Source organism: Bufo gargarizans, chromosome 7 (genome assembly GCF_014858855.1).
Source record: "Bufo gargarizans isolate SCDJY-AF-19 chromosome 7, ASM1485885v1, whole genome shotgun sequence".
Lineage (NCBI taxonomy): Eukaryota > Metazoa > Chordata > Amphibia > Anura > Bufonidae > Bufo > Bufo gargarizans.
Window position 1 is genome coordinate 100,720,437 of NC_058086.1, and position 17,132 is coordinate 100,737,568.

Here is a 17,132-nt window from a genome sequence, read left to right on the forward strand (position 1 = left end):
AACAATGGCCAATTGGCACTGAGGGGCCTAAAATCTGACTAGAAAACACCCCCCACACCATTACACCACCACCACCAGCCTGCACAGTGGTAACAAGGCATGATGGATACATGTTCTCATTCTGTTTACGCCAAATTCGGACTCTACCATTTTAATGTCTCAACAGACTCATCAGACCAGGCAACATTTTTCCAGTCTTCAACAGTCCAATTTTGGTGAGCTCGTGCAAATTGTAGCCTCTTTTTCCTATTTGTAGTGGAAATGAGTGGTACCCGGTGGGGTCTTCTGCTGTTGTAGCCCACCTTTCTTTCCCATTCTGACATTCAGTTTGGAGTTCAGGAGATTGTCTTGACCAGGACCACAACCCTACATGCATTGAAGCAACTGCCATGTGATTGGTTGACTAGATAATCGCATTAATGAGAAATAGAACAAGTGTTCCTAATAATTCTTTAGGTGAGTGTAGTTCTTCATTGTAAGTTGTTAATTCATTATAAGTTCATAAGCAAAAAGAGGGAGGAATCTGATCTAAAACTGATAGATCTCAACAGTATTCTCAAGGAGCAGCAGCAGCAAGAAACACAATTCTCAAAGAATGCAGCCGTAGGGCAGAGGAGAGACGCCGGCAGAGGAATCCACGGGGCAGCAAGCGAATCGAAGGAGATCAAAGCCGCAAAACAAGCGATGTTAAATTCAGCCAGTGTCATTCAAAGCATGCCCCCACAGGCAGGTTGAACAGCACTTCATCAGAGAAGAGGTCCAATCAGGGACTGGAGAGCCCTGGGGTTCGGGAGCAGGGCCTATTACTGGGTAACAGACGGAGCAGGAGATGCGGTGGAGCGATGCAGGAGAAGAGGGAGGGGGCATGATGCTCCTACGTGTGCGTCATCACGTCATCCTAGGGGTACTATTTCTATTAGTTGATATACGTGATGACTATTTTAAGCTAGGCAATGCTCCTCTGGATTTCTGGTTTTAAATATATGATAATTATCATGTCTAATTAATCTTCTAACATCAGATTTAGGAAAGCTAATTTGAATATCTTTCCCAGAAAATCAGAGGGCCATCACCTAGCCTACAATACTGTGTACTCGGCTACTTGGCATAGTAGGGGCATCATGTGGTGTACAATACTGCTCACGAGTACTCGGCGTACCATGGGCTCTCCTCAATGAAAAAGTACCGCTTAGACAACGTATATATATTGTTAAAGAGGACCTTTCACCTGAATATCCTTAATCTAATTATTACGGTATCCTCCCTTATAGTGCGGACCCCACTGATGTCTTGGACTTTTTTCTTCTTCTAAAGAACCCCCCGTTCATCCGCTGTGTACCCCGTATCTTTTGGCGCCTCATATGCTAATGAGGCGATTCGGTTATACTAGGCATGGACTTGTTTTTCTCCTGGGTATGGTTAGCCTCTCCCTGACTGCGAGCGCATCCAATCAGAGCGCCCCGCTCTTAGCCAGGGAGAAGGAGCTCAAGTTCTCGCAGGAGAAGGAGCTGTGATTCTCCCGAGAACTTGAGCTCCTTCTGTCTGGCTAAGAGCGGGGCGCTCTGATTGGATGTGCTCGCAGCCAGGGAGAAGATAACCGTGCCCAGTAGAAATACAAGTCCACGCCTAGTATAACTGTGTCACCTCATTAGCATATGATGTGCCAAAAGATACGGAGAACACAGCAGACGAACGGGGGGTTCCAAGTGCCAAGACATCAATGGGGGCTGCACTATAACGTAGGATAATAATTAGATTAAGGCAATCCCGGTGAAAGGTCCTCTTTAAGAAACACATATTTCTGTACTAGATGCTCTTTCCCCCCTCCCCTCTCCCTCTCTCCATCCCCTCCTCCCGTCTCCCTCCCTCTCAGGACAAATTGATTTGTGCCTGAATTTTTCTGAAAATTCAGCGAACATCAAATGAAACACATCTTGTCCGGTTCGCTCAGCTCTGTGTCACCCAAATTTGTTTTATGCCAATTAAAACCAGATAGTAGCACAGATTTTTTTTCTAATATTTTTTAAACTTTCTCATTGCATTGTTTTTTAGTCTATTTCCTGAACATGATTATGGGGGCAGCCATCTTGCCTGAGAGTTGTTCTTAGCAGTATTTAGAAAGCATTAAGAAAATTGCTTTCCGGCAGTCACATGACTCCCTGGTCAGGAGGGGACCTCATTGACTTCTGTGGGAGAGTTTTCTAGGCATTCTCTGTGACCTTGCAGAGGTCATTGTACAAAGAAAGAATACTGTAGATAAGCTTTGACAATCACGTATTGTGAATGGTGGATCCTGTCTTATCTGTTATTGTAATCCTGCCTGTAATGATATTACCTCTGTGTATAGATAAGCTAGTAACTGCAGTAAAGTGATCTGTACAGACCAAGAAGTGGTGCCTATTATTTGGCTTAGTGGCCCGTGTGAAAACTGCAGGATTTGGACATGGAAAATTTAAAATAACATCATCAAAAATTCTTAAAAAATATGTTAAATATAAAAATGTGATTTAAACAATAGGTCATTTTCTGATGGGACATTTCCTTTAACCTCTTCAGGACACATAACGTACCGGTACGTCATGATGTCCTAGTACTTAAGGATGTCCTAGTACTTAAGGACATGACGTACCGGTACGTCATGTGTTGTTCCGATCACTGCCGCCCGGCTGGCAGTGATCGGAACAAGGTGCCTGCTCAAATCATTGAGCAGGCACCTAGGCTAAATGCGCGGGGGGGGGTCCCGTGACCCCCCCATGTCAGCGATCGCAACAAACTGCAGGTCGATTCAGACCTGCGGTTTGATGCGCTTTTTGCCGTTTCTGATCCCCTGCGGTCCCTGACTTTATAATGTCCAAAATATATATGTTTTTCCTCCCCCTGCACCCCTGAATAATATTATGTGGGCAGATGGTGCAGGGGGAGGGTTGCGGGAGGCGGGCGGTGTGGCAGGCGGGATCGCGATCCCCCGCCCGCCTCCCCTTGAATAATCGTTGGCGTCTAGTGGGTATACCAGGGTGCCAGCACATTGCTGGCACCCTGGTATAAACGGCTGACATCGTTGATTCAATGTCAGCCGGTTAACCCTTTCCATACAGCGGTTAACAGCGCAGGGAGCTCCCTCCCTCTCCGATCGGGGGGCTGCTGTGCCTTTGCAGCTCCCCGATGGAGAGGGAGAGAGCCCCCTGAAGCCCCGTCCTCACCCTTCCCCTTCTGTGAAGTTGTGGTTCCTTCTCAGGCGTCCTGCTGTCCATGGTGCTGAACAGATCTATGCTAAAGACATAGATCTGTTCAGTGTAAGTAAAATACAGTACAGTACTATATATTGTACTGTACTGTATTATACAGACATCAGACCCACTGGATCTTCAAGAACCAAGTTGGTCTGGTTAAAAAAAAGTAAAAAAAAGTGAAAAAAAAGTAAAAATCACATTTATCACTGATTAAAAATGAAATGAAATTCCCTACACATGTTTGGTATCGCCGTGTCCGTAATGACCTGATCTATAAAACGGTCATGTTACTTTATCCGAACGGTGAACGCCATAAAAATAAAAAATTTAAAACTATGATGAAATTGAAATTTTGCCCACCTTACTTCTCAAAAAAAGGTAATAAAAGTGATAAAAAAGTCGCATGTATGCCAAAATTGTAACAATCAAACCGTCATCTCATCCAGCAAAAAATGAGACCCTACTTAAGATAATCGCCAAAAAACTATGGCTCTTAGACTATGGAAACACTAAAACATCTTTTTTTTTGTTTCAAAAATGAAATCATTGTGTAAAACTTATATAAATAAAAAAAAGTATACATATTAGATATTGCCGCGTCTGTATCGACCGGCTCTATAAAAATATCACATGACCTAACCCCTCAGGTGACCACCGTAAAAAAATTTAAATAAAAACTGTGTAAAAAAAGCCATTTTTTGTCATCTTATGTCACAAAAAGTGTAATAGCAAGCGATCAAAAAGTCATATGCACCCCAAAATAGTGCCAATCAAACCGTCATCTCATCCCGCAAAAAAATGAGACCCTACTTAAGATAATCGCCCAAAAACTGGAAAAACTTTGGCTCTTAGACTATGGAGACAATAAAACTTTTTTTTGTTTTAAAAATGAAATCATTGTGTAAAACTTACATAAATAAAAAAGGTTGTATACATATTAGGTATCGCCGCGTCCGTGACAACCTGCTCTATAAAATTACCACATGATCTAACCTGTCAGATGAATGTTGTAAATAACAAAAAAAAACGGTGCCAAAAAGGTATTTCTTGTTACCTTGCCGCACAAAAAGTGTAATATAGAGCAACCAAAAATCATATGTACCCTAAACTAGTACCAACAAAACTGCCACCCTATCCCGTAGTTTCTAAAATGGGGTCACTTTTTTAGAATTTCTACTCTAGGGTTGCATCAGGGGGGCTTCAAATGGGACATGGTGTAAAAAACAAACAGTCCAGCAAAATCTGCCTTCCAAAAACCGTATGGCATTCCTTTCCTTCTGCGCCCTGCCGTGTGCCCGTACAGCAGTTTACGACCACATATGGGGTGTTTCTGTAAACTACAGAATTAGGGCCATAAATAATGAGTTTTGTTTGGCTGTTAACCCTTGCTTTGTAACTGGAAAAAAAATATTAAAATGGAAAATCTGCCCAAAAAGTGAAATTTGGAAATTGTATCTCTATTTTCCATTAAATCTTGTGCAACACCTAAAGGGTTAACAACGTATGTAAAATCAGTTTTGAATACCTTGAGGGGTGTAGTTTCTTAGATGGGGTCACTTTTATGGAGTTCCTACTCTAGGGGTGCATCAGGGGGCTTCAAATGGGACATGGTGTCAAAAAAACAGTCCAGCAAAATCTGGCTTCCAAAAACCATACGGCGCACCTTTCACTGCTGTGGGGGATGCTTTTTTTTCCGCAGGGACAGGGAAGCTGGTCAGGGTTGATAGAAAGATAGATTTAACTAAATACATACCGATTATTGGGGGACCAAGTGTCCACAAATTATTTTTTAAAGGGGGCAGGATGCCTACCCATATGTCATGCACAAGTGTTACTTGTCATAAGAAAGAGTAGCTTGTTGGGACCAAGCCTCCAAAAATTATAGGGGTTCATTTACAATCGTATATACGCCAGTTTTCTCGCGTATATTTGTCGCAAGCTACAACTTTTTCCAGCTCAAGCCAGATCTAAAAAAGGGGACATGATGTGAATGGCATTTATAATTTTCTATGCCTGTTTTAGGCATAGAAAATCGTCTAACTTTAAGCAAGCAAGGAAGCTGGCTTACATTTAGACTGGCACCTCTTTATAACTTTAGCAGATCTGCTGCCTGTGTGTTATTGTTGGCTCATTGGGATCGATGCCACCCTTTCAGACATGGTCGCAGCAGGTGTCTGCTCGCCCAAAGCTGCGGCAAGTTTCATACATTGTTTCCTGATAATAAAGTAATTATCAGACTATTTAATGTGAATGATATGCTTGTCACTACGTAAGCAAGCAGTAGAGCTTGCAATTCTGTCCAGCGTGCTTTAGGGGGAGTGTTGCTTCCAGCTCCACCCACAGAGTCTTGAGCAGTGTCATCGTCATCCTCCTGCTCCTCTTCCTCTGACTGATCTTCCTCCAGTGACAGCTCCTCTTACGCCTCCTCCATGGGACTTTCTCCTTGTGGCTCCATAACAGCTACAGGGCAGGCAACAAGATAAATTTGCTTTTCATCTTTCACCATCATCCCCTGTTGTGTGAACATCTATTCTAAGTTAAATATCAAGGGGATGACATTGTTCATGCCACAGTTGTGCCTACTGACAAATTTCATGGCCTCTTTAAAGGGCTTCACCGCTCGACAGGTGTATCGGATGAGGTGCTGCTGCCTGATCTGGAAACAACACATGCTGCCTGCTGAGCTGGTCTGGTGCATGACAAATTCATTAATGAAATTACTCTGCTCCTACTGATGCTTTCGCATGTGCAAAATGCAATTCCTGTGAGTTGAAACATTGTGGATCATGCGGTGTAACGGCAGACCGTTCTGTCACTGCAAGTCCAGGAGGGCATTCCTTGCCACATAGGAGTGGCTGAAATGAGCGGACAGTCTTGGCACCTTCCACAAGCCATTGTACTGTTTGAAAAAAACAATATTCATGACTAGGTTAATCACGTGTGACATGCAGGGAGCATGTGTATTTTTTCCCCCAGGTTCAGCGCAGCCTTGATGTTGTTGTCATTGTCGCTGACCACCTTGCCCTGTTGGAGTTGGCAGGGAGACAACCAGCAGGATGTTTGCTGCTTGATCCACTTTATCAAATGATTGACTGTGTTTCTACTCTCGACCAGGCTGATCAGCTCTAATACCACATGCAGAGGTGTAGCTATAGGGGGTGCAGGGGTAGCAGTTGCTACCGGGCCCAGGAGCCTGAGGGGGCCCAAAGACCCTTGTGCTGCATAAGAAGACACTGGTGTTATAGAAATGCTGGTCAAGTTACACCTAGGGCTGGAGGAAAGGTGTTAGTTCAATAATTTGGCATGGGGGGGGGGGGTAGTTTCAATTTTTACCTCAGGCAGCACAAAGGCTATATGCTTCCCTGACCACAGAGCACTGAGAGAAGGGGGGCCCAAGCTGAACTCTTGCACCAGGGCCCATGAGCCTTTAGCTACGCCCCTGACCACATGGCAACGCTTGACTTTACACATGGGATAGAGGGGAGGGCGAATGGGAGCAACGCTCTGCTCTGCTCCTGTTGGGGAAGAAAATATAGCTATGGAGGAGAAGCTAGAGGAGCTTGCGCACTATTGCTAGCCTTGTAGAGTTGTTTCCTCGCCACACATTATGATATTGATGGCTGACAACAGAGAGGATGAGGACTCTGAGCTGAAGAAGCAGTAAGTGAAGATGATAATACGGACACCTCTGTTTTGCCGCTGAATCAGGTTGTGGCACTTCTTGTGGTTCAGTAATGCTGTGGTGTTTGTGTGTGACTGCCCATGCCTTATTTTACTCTTGCAGATCTTGCACAGGCCCTTTCTGTTAGCTTCCGGCAGCATGGATTAAGACCTGCCTGCTACACCCACAATATCAGCAGCATCACTAATTACCAAAGCAGATCTGGTCCTAGAGGAGCTTTTGGTCATATGTAACCTCTGCTCTTTATTGCTGCCACTGCCGCCACCCTTCTCATTGTATGCTATATTCTCCACAGCACCCTGATCGGGCTCCCAAGTCTAATTGGATGCTAGTTTCTTCACAGGACCCTGATATGGCTCTCAGGTTTTGTCCAACACACAATAATCTGCAGAGTCCTCACCCTCCCTGCCACTTTTACCAGACTGTGATATTTCATGGTGGACTCCTTGGTCTGCTCCCAACTCCCTGTTATTTACTTGCCCAGAGTGCCACTGTTGCTACCACTGTCCCCTCCACCAATATTGTGTCTACATGTACCACTTTTACCACCACCAACACAGCTATGCATGGGGTCCCACGCCTCCCCCTTAACCTCCTTCTCAGGCAGTTTAAACGCTGACTTCTCTTACACAAGTAATCAACAGGCAGACTCTCTTGGCTTTCTGCCGGGTGGGGTTTTGTTGCCTCTTCTTAAGAAAAAAATAAAGTGTTCCACTAGGAGGGGCTAGTGGAGACAAATAGGTCAACCACTGAAAGGCTTCTCTGAAGTTGCAAGGATGAGAAGCAGGAGGAACCCCTGGCTCCAAGACACAGTGTCAGACTCAGAAGTGACCTTCACGTCATCTGCTGTTACCGACAGGAAGAATAAGCCATCCAAGTCACTATCGCCTTGTCACAGAGTTACCGAGACATACGGACATGCCGGCGACAGTGAGTGGCAGGGGATCTGTGAGACTGGCAACACGTGGTTTGATCTGACATGTTTTCCTTGTGGATCAATAGGTGTCTGTGTTGTATCTGGTAATGGCCACACCCCTTGCCTCCAGGTGTTGCTTATGTGGTCATTTAACCTTCCTTATTTATAGTTGCTTCTCCCACTATGCTGTGCGGTTTATAGCTTGTGTGCCTGTGGATTGTTTGTGATTGGATCTCGGCTGAGTTCCTGGTGCTTCCATAGCCTCTTTGAAGTTAAGTCTTTCCTTTCCCTTTTGTATTTTGTTTGGGTTCTGTGTGTTGCATTTTCCTATCGTTTGTATTAGGCCTGAAGTAGACTCCTGTTCATCCTTCCTTTTGGAGGAACAGGTAGTCTCGTCCCTGCCATTAGTACCATGGTCCTATAGGGCTAGATATGACTCTAGGTATTCCTGCGTATGAACTCACGTACCTTTTGGGGTCTGTTCATATTGGTAGTCAGTCCGGATTTTGGTTAGGGTTTTCACTAGGAGGTGTCCATCTTCCTTCCCTAGTTCTCAGGCCGGATTCACTGTTTCCCTCTTCCCTCCTATGCTCGTTGTGGTGTTTCCCTCCCACACCAAAAGCGTGACACTCATCCTCTTTCTTCTCAGTGATAATGTTGCACCTTTTAAAGGGAAGCGAGAATTCTGGCTCTGGGAGGACAAGGCCTGGGTCTTTTTGATTTTATTTTAAACCCTTCTATGTTCTAAAAATTTTATTATGAGGCCTAAAGTAAACTCTCGATTCTTCTACATGAGAAGTCAGAGGTTAGGAACATGGTTACACAAATTATGAAGCAGTTATAGTATAATTGCAATCGTGTTTTCTGTAACTTACAGACAGAGGCACATTAAATGTCCTTCCCCTAATGTAAACACAGTGAATACTGTTATTGACAATTTAATTTGTGAATAATGCAGTGTTGGTGCCAGTACGTTTTTTGCCCACTGTGTTATTTGAGTTTAAAAACACAGTTTCAAAAAATACCTTTATCTACCACCGTAAAACACATGTTGCAAACTTGTAACCCGATCATTTTTCCCACATACTAAAAACATAATGATGCAGGAAAGGCAATAATATTTATTTCTATAATGTAGTTTGCATTTAATTTCACTTGTATAAAAATTGTGTTATTGCGGTAAAATGCTATTGCTATATAGCAATGCGTTTAATAACACCAGACAGATATAATGCACTGACATTTTTTTTTATAAATGCTCAGAAGCAGAATGCTGTTGGGTTGCTGTGCTGGCAATCTTAATGTGTCACGGCTGAGGATGGGGAAAACCCTCAGCCGTGCGATGCCGGAAGATGTTAGTGGCTGCTCGGCCAGGACGACAGAATTAGGGAGCAGGTCACTTCCTATCAATCCCTAATTCTGACCCTGTCTCCTAGCCGTATGAGCCGACTCTGAAGGTAGGAGGGCTCATACACCGGAACCTGATATTCCTGCTAGCCCTCAGGGTGGCCCTGGACTAGGAGCTGGGTAAGACTACCTGTTCCTCCTAGATACGGACGAACAGGAGTCTCACTGGCCAAGTTATAACGAAAGGGGAACAGAAACAGACATATGGCAATGGCAGGTAAGTGCAACTAGTACCACACCTACCTGCCACAGACACAGAGCCTGGAACCCAAGTATAAGTGCTGCTGTCCACAACAACACAAGATACAGAGCACACACCACACAGGAAACCATATGCTGCAATAAATAAACATAACACAAACACATCCTCATAACATCGTGTATCACATTTTATGACCACAAGGGTGGCCCTCACTGGCAGATGGTATATGGGACCAGGAGAGTGCCTCCAGTTTACTACAAGGCTGGAGTACCCCTCAGACATCAGGTCTTAACTGAGAATTTATAGCCTATGTAGTCACACCCACAATCAGACAAACCCAGTGCACACACACTAGGAAGGAAGTTAACCCTTCCAACACCAGAGGAGGGAAGACATCAACTTAAAGGGGAAGTGCACACAACTCAAACCCTGTGCACACCAAACAGGGAATGTGCACACATATAAAGGCAGGTTGCCAGGTGCAACCTCATGCACATTGCAGAAAGCTGCCCAGCATAGGGTCAGGCTGCCAAACTGCAAAACAACCACATGTTGCCAGCGGCAACCACAAGTGAGGCAACATACTAGCGGCCCTCACCTGTGGCTGAACAACAACACCAGACCGCAGGCAACAGCCTGCGGACACAGGAGTCACGACCATGAATATGGTTGTGACATAATGTGTAGAAACTTGAGGTTTGGGGTAGAGGGAACAGCTGTCTCTGTTTAAATGACAAAAATAATATTTTTTTCTTTTCTTACTGGTGGTTGATTTTATAGAGCAGAACAGCAAGAAAGAGGTTCTGGGGCAGCTGTATTATTAAGTACTACATCCCAGCCTCTCTCCCTCAAACTGCTTTCACTTATCAAAAGCCATCATTTTTTTTTTATTCTTTTCCTACTACACTATCCCTGTTATAGTAGAAGAGATGCCTGCTTGGACTTTGTATACTGTTTAAGATAGTATACTGCAAAATCTCATGCACCCTCATTAAGAGCTCACAACAGAATGACTGATTGGCTCACAGGCAGACAGCCTAAATAAACCAATCAAGGCAAGACCTGCCCAACCACTTCCTCCCAAAGTAAATGTGAGTATCTGTCACCACCAGACATCTGAGAAGCTCTGACAGATGTTCTTCAGAACCTTCTCCTTAAGGTTCCTTTTGTTTTGCTTTTGTTTTCTCATATCGTTAGCCTCTCTCAGCTGTCATGTAGTTGCACTGATTGCATCCCTTTAAATCCCTTCCCATACTGCATCACTTTGCGGTTTATGCAACTTCCTGGAATGTGTGCATGCTGGATGCTACTACTGAGTCTTCTACAGATAAGTTTTGTTCATTCATTTGTGTTTTCCTGTTTGCTGGATCCCAGGTGACCCTGACTCCCTCCGTATCAAGTGTAGGGAGCCGGTGGTCGTGTCCCTTCACTATTATAGGGTGTTCAGGTGTTATACAGTCGAGGAACGAGGATATGCGATCATCTACCATTGAGATTTTTGCATAGGCTGAGCAGTTAGGGAGAGATCCAGGTCTGTTGCAGGGCTCTCCCTTTGGTTCCTTAGTTTTGGATCCAGTCAGTCGGATCTTCATTTTGTGTCTTCTAGTTTTCTGTACACCTTCCGTGACAGTATCCTACACACTGCTGATCTCTCAGCAGCTTCGTCCTGCACTTTGGGAAAAATGGCCTTACTGTAATCTGCTATTGGGAGTGGACTAACAAGCTGAGCCCTTTTTATACAGTTGACACCTGCCTGTTATGTCTGGTAATTGGCGTAACTCCGAATCTGGCCATCTATTGCCCTCAGATACTGCATCATCTGAGCACTTAAGGTGCATAAAGACTCGCCGAGCAGCAGCAGATTGTCGAGAAGGAAGTGTTACTTCCGACAATCGTCTGCTTGTTCAGTGTAGGTGAGTGCTGCATTTACGTGCAGCGATCTCCACCACAGTATGAGAACAAGGAATCACTATTGCAATCGTTTGTCCTCATACAGCTGCCTTTTATCAGGGAAGAAGATCGGTGTTTAGACAGCACAATTTGCTGCCCAGAAGTGATAATTTAGATGCCTGCATGAACGACAGGATCACCCGATAAACAAAAGTTTCCTTTGTTCATCAGGTGACTAGTGGCACCTTTACACGGCAGATTGTTGGGAACAATTGTTTGCAGGAACATTTGTTCCTGATAATCTTCCAGATTTTTTTTACCATGTAAATCCAGCTTTAGAGGGAGAGGGCTCCCATTGTCCTCCAGTGCCCCCTGCAGTGAATCAGTTGCTATGGCAGCATGGGTCATTTTGAGGGCTCCCAGGCTTACCATTGTAAACTGCCAATTAAGCCCTGCCTATAGATAGAGGATAGTTGTCTGGTCATGGAATGGGCGTGCTGTTTTCTGCCGTATGAAGAGAGTGGTGGTCATGTATGTGAGCTGACACTCCATGCATTTCTATGGAGAAAACAGGCGTAGGCTAGTTTCATATATGTGTCACAGCAATTAACCTGCTGGAGTTCTCTGAATCCGGTATAGTCGGATAGTGCAGAGTGCCCACCATACCCCATAGATTATTATGGACACGCAACAGTTTCTGTCCGGATGAGTCCCAGCATTTCTGCCGGGGAGCTGCTAGATTCCCGCTGCTTCCCATTATAGTCAGTGGGCTCCGGCGGTGAATAACCGCATCTGCATAGGCCAGATCCGGGGAACTCCAGAAGGCTGTTCTCTGCTAGAACAGCTTGCTGGATTGCTGTCCCACATATGTTCAAGCATCCCAGAGAAGTCCAGTTGTGCAAAAAAATAAAATTCTCTGCTGTTACCTGGTATTAACCTTTGCCTCCGTTTGATTATGCTCTTCATCTGTTTGATCCACCATTCAGTAACTACTCTACTACTCTGCAAATGCAACCTGGAATTGAATGCCTTTTGCACGCACATGAGAAAAATCGGCATGTTTGGTTCCCAGACCCGAACCCGGACTTCTTCACAGAAGTTTGGGTTTGGGATCGGTGTTGTGTAAATTTTATTATTTTCCCTTATAACATGGCCTAAGGGAAATTAATAGCATTCTTAATACAGAATGCTAAGTAAATTAGGGATGGAGGGGTTACAAAATAATTAAACTCACCTCATCCACTTGTTTGCGCAGCCCGACTCGTCTTCTTTCTTCTTCTTTGAGGACCTGGGAGGAAAAGGACCTTTGGTGATGTTACCGCGCTCATCACATGGTTCATCGCCACAATATAGAGCATGCTGTGATTTTTTTCAAGCATCAGTTCTGTCTTGCATGAAAAACACAGCATGTTCTATATTCAGTGTTTTTCACGCAACCCCTATCCCCATAGAAGCATGGGGCTTCAGTGAAAAACACATTGCATCCAGAAACAAGTGCAGATGCAATGCATTTTTCACTGATGGTTGCTAGATGTTTTTTGTAAACCTTTTTTTATCATGTGCGTGAAAAACGCATCAAAACACATAGCACTCTGTGGAAAAAACTGAACAACTGAACGCAATTGCAGACAAAACTGATTGAACTTGCTTGCAAAATAGTGCGAGTTTCACTGAATGCACCCTGAACGCATCCGGACCTAATTCGTCACGCTCGTGTGAAAGAGGCTTTAATTTGTTTTTTTAATGTTATTTAAAGAAAGTATTGTGCAACATTGACAAACTGCTGTATTTGTGTCTTTCTCTTCTGCAGAGCTGTTAACAATGATCTTTTGGACACATACCAGCTAAAGTCATTGGATGGTCTCCTGGAGGGAGATTTTTCTGATTTGGCCTTAATTCGAAATGATTCTGGAAAGTTGTATGTTACCCACAAGCATTATCTTAAGAGGAATTCTTCAAGTAATCACTCAATGAAACCTGTTTCAGTGTTTCCACAAGATGATCTAGATAACTTTGCAGCTCGTGAACCATATGACCGTGTGATTCGTTGCCTGGGTTGGAAATTTGACTTCTCCATTTTTGACAAGTATTACTTTTTGTTCATATTTGCTTTAATAGTCCATGTATGTTATGGTTACATAATACATTCCGCACATGTTGAGACCTGCATTATTTTACTATGTATTATACAGTTATATTTTAACCACCTCCTGACCTGCAATTTTCTTTGTTTTCGTTTTTTACTACCTGCCTTCCTGGAGACACAATTTTCTTTTTTTGTTCACATAGCTGTATGAGGGCTTATTTTTCTGCAGGACAAGTTGTAATTTCTATTGCCATTCTTTAATATTGCATACAATAGTGAGAAGCTGAAAAAATTCCAAATGGGATAGAATAAAAAAAAACAGCACAATTCCGCCACAGTTTTATGGGTTTCGTTTTTGTGATATTCCCTATTCAGTAAATCTGACCTGTTACCTTCATTATCCTGGCCAGTACTGTTAAAAAAATACCACATTTACACAGTGTCTCTTGTGTTTAACTACTTAAAAAAAAAAATTTGTAAAAAAAATTTTTTTTTCTTTGCATGGCCATTGGCACTGAGGGGCCTAAAGTGCACCCAGAAACCATCCCCTACACCATTACACCACCACCACCAGCCTGCACAGTGGTAACAAGGAATGATGGATACATGTTCTCATTCTGTTTACGCCAAATTCGGACTCTACCATTTGATTGTCTCAACAGAAATCGAGACTCATCAGACCAGGCAACATTTTTCCAGTCTTCAACAGTCCAATTTTGGTGAGCTCGTGCAAATTGTAGCCTCTTTTTCCTATTTGTAGTGGACATGAGTGGTACCTGGTGGGGTCTTCTTCTGTTGTAGCCCATCCGCCTCAAGGTTGTGCGTGTTGTGGCTTCACAAATGCTTTGCTGCGTACCTCTGTTGTAACGAGTGGTTATTTCAGTCAACGTTGCTTTTCTATCAGCTTGAATCAGTCGGCCCATTCTCCTCTGACCTCTAGCATCAACAAGGCATTTTCGCCCACAGGACTGCCAGCATACTGGATGTTTTTCCCTTTTCACACCATTCTTTGTAAACCCTAGAAATGTTTGTGCGTGAAAATCCCAGTAACTGAGCAGATTATGAAATACTCAGACCGGCCCGTCTGGCACCAACAACCATGCCACGCTCAGAATTGCTGAAATCACCTTTTTTTCCCATTCTGATATTCAGTTTGGAGTTCAGGAGATTGTCTTGACCAGGACCACAACCCTAAATGCATTGAAGCAACTGCCATGTGATTGGTTGACTAGATAATCGCATTAATGAGAAATAGAACAGGTGTTCCTAATAATTCTTTAGGTGAGTGTCTATACACATTGTGAACGTCTCATATCTTAATTCAACATAAGGCTCCAAATACCATAATTGATAATTAATTATGAATTATTAATAAAAATGCATAATCTCCTTTCTAAGACCATATGGGGCTCTAGTATTTAACATGAAAATCCAGAATACCTCCTGTGCTAGTATTTTGTTTCTGAAATTCTCTCCTCTCTTTGGTTCCTGCACTTTTTCAATAGCAAATGCCTCCAGATCTCTGGTGCTGCGATTATGCCTAGTGATAAAATGAGTAGCTGCATTCGAGACACCTAGTGATTGTGGATTTGTAATGTAGTTGAGGTGTTCTTGAAGTCTGACTCTAAATTCCCGGCATGTACTTCCTAGATACATGGGATCACATGTAGTGCATCTGATGATGTAAATGACGCCCTTCGTTCTGCAGTTTATGTAATCTTTGATTTGAAAGACTTTGTTATGTAGGGAGTCTTCAATGGTATCAGTGCGGGATATAATCCTGCAAACCTTACATGGATATCCCCCCACAACCAAAAAGAAACCTTTTTTATGTAACCATGCATATTTGGTTTGTGTAGCGCCACTACTGAGAAGTGAAGGGGACAAAAAATTGCCTAGAGTTTTAGACTTTCGGGAAACAATGCAGCAGCCATTTCTGAGTACATCATGCAAAATTTAATCCTTGTATAATATAGGCAAACATTTATTAATGGCTTTGCATATCTCCGGAAACTGGCGACTGTAAGTTAAAACTAAGACCGGTCTCATCTTTATTTCCCGGCAACTTACATCCTTCTTTCCTAGCATGTCTTTGCGTGTTCTGAATACGCGTATTACAAGGGGTCTTAAATAATATGTCTTTCCTAATTTTTTGATTAACCCGGTTCTTGGCCCTTATAAGCATGCAATCCGGATAACCGCGAGACTTAACACGATTGCAAATAGTCTCACACTCTTGCATATACGCCTCATAAGAACTGCAATTTCTTCTGGCTCGTGATAATTCACCTACTGGAATGGCCTTGGTGACATGCAGAGGATGATGGCTGTTTGCTCTAAGGATAGTGTTCCCTGAGATTTTTTTTGCGGAGCGTACTAGTGTGAATAATTTGATTGGGAATACCCTGGAGAGTGAGATCCGAAGAATCTATGACAGAGGCATTGACGTGATATGTAAACCGCAAATTGTAGGGGTTAGTGTTGACATATTCTGCAAAATCTGGCATGGCAGACACATCACCCTGCCAAATTATAAGCAGGTCATCGATGTATCTGCCGTACCAGACAATCCGGTCCTCAAAAGGATTGTCACAAATGTATATGTATCTTCCCAATATGCCATAACTAAATTGGCAAGAGAGGGCGAGTATTTGTCCCCCATTGAAACGCCTCTTGTCTGGAGAAAAAATTTCCCCTCAAACATAAAGTAGTTATGGGACATTAGGAGCTAGGTGATTTCTGAGACATAATCAGTAAATTCCGCTGTATGTGCTGTATATCTGTGAAGGTGGTACTCTAATGCCCTAATCTACTGTGATATTATTGGCTTATGTAGGAAAAACTGTAACAAATCTACCCGAATGGAAGACAGTATAATGTAGGCATTTCCCTGAACCTCAATGACCTGTGCTGTGAGTGCACTGGTGGCCAGTTACTATAATTTCCATTTTTAATCTGCTGGATGTATACTGAAACCTAACACCGTTTTTCAATTGTAACTGTATTTATGTAAGGAATTTTGTTTGAACAGCCATATTATACATGTGACAAGAGTATTGTACGTCTTGGCAGATAGCGCTGGGTTTGCACTTTGCATTAGAGGACATGATCACAAGCCCCCATAAGGTTACATAATGACAAATAACTTAAAGCCTTTAACCACTTAAGGACCACAGGTTTATACCCCCCTAGTGACCAGGCCCTTTTTTACAAATCGGCACTTCACAACTTTAACGGTTTATTGCTCGGTCATGCAACTTGGCACCCAAATAAATTTTACCTCATTTTCTTCTCACAAATACAGCTTCCTTTTGGTGGTATTTGATTGCTGCTGAGATTTTTCATTTTTCTGCTATTAATCAAACTAGGCCGCAATTTTCTAAAAAAAAAAAAGTGTATTTTTTACTTTCTCTGGTTAAATTGTTCAAATATAATTACATTTCTATACAAGTTTGTGTCAGAATTTATTGTGCTACATGTCCTTGATAAAAAAAAAATCCAATAAGTGTATATTTATTGGTTCGCGCAAAAGTTATAGCGTTTACAAACTATGGTACAAAAATTTGAATTTCCGCATTTTGAAGCAGCTCTGACTTTCTGAGAACCTGTCATGTTTCTTGAGGTGCTAGAATGCCAGGATAGTATAATTACCCCCCAAATGACCCCATTTCATAATAAAGACACCCCAAAGTATTCGCGGAGGGGCATGGTGAGTTCAT

At 43.1% G+C, this 17,132-nt stretch overlaps 1 protein-coding gene across 5 annotated transcripts in view; it reads left to right on the forward strand.

Moving 5' to 3' along the window:
* FOXRED2 (FAD dependent oxidoreductase domain containing 2) overlaps window positions 1-17,132 on the forward strand; it is a 576,662-nt gene that overhangs the window by 123,702 nt on the left and 435,828 nt on the right. For 4 of the 5 annotated variants that reach the window (XM_044301271.1, XM_044301275.1, XM_044301272.1 and 1 more), the window contains one exon: window positions 13,138-13,413. The exons of the other annotated variant lie outside the window; for it this stretch is intronic. In XM_044301271.1, the coding sequence (XP_044157206.1) occupies window positions 13,138-13,413 (276 nt within the window). The remainder of the gene's footprint in view (window positions 1-13,137; window positions 13,414-17,132) is intronic. 5 annotated transcript variants of the gene reach the window in all.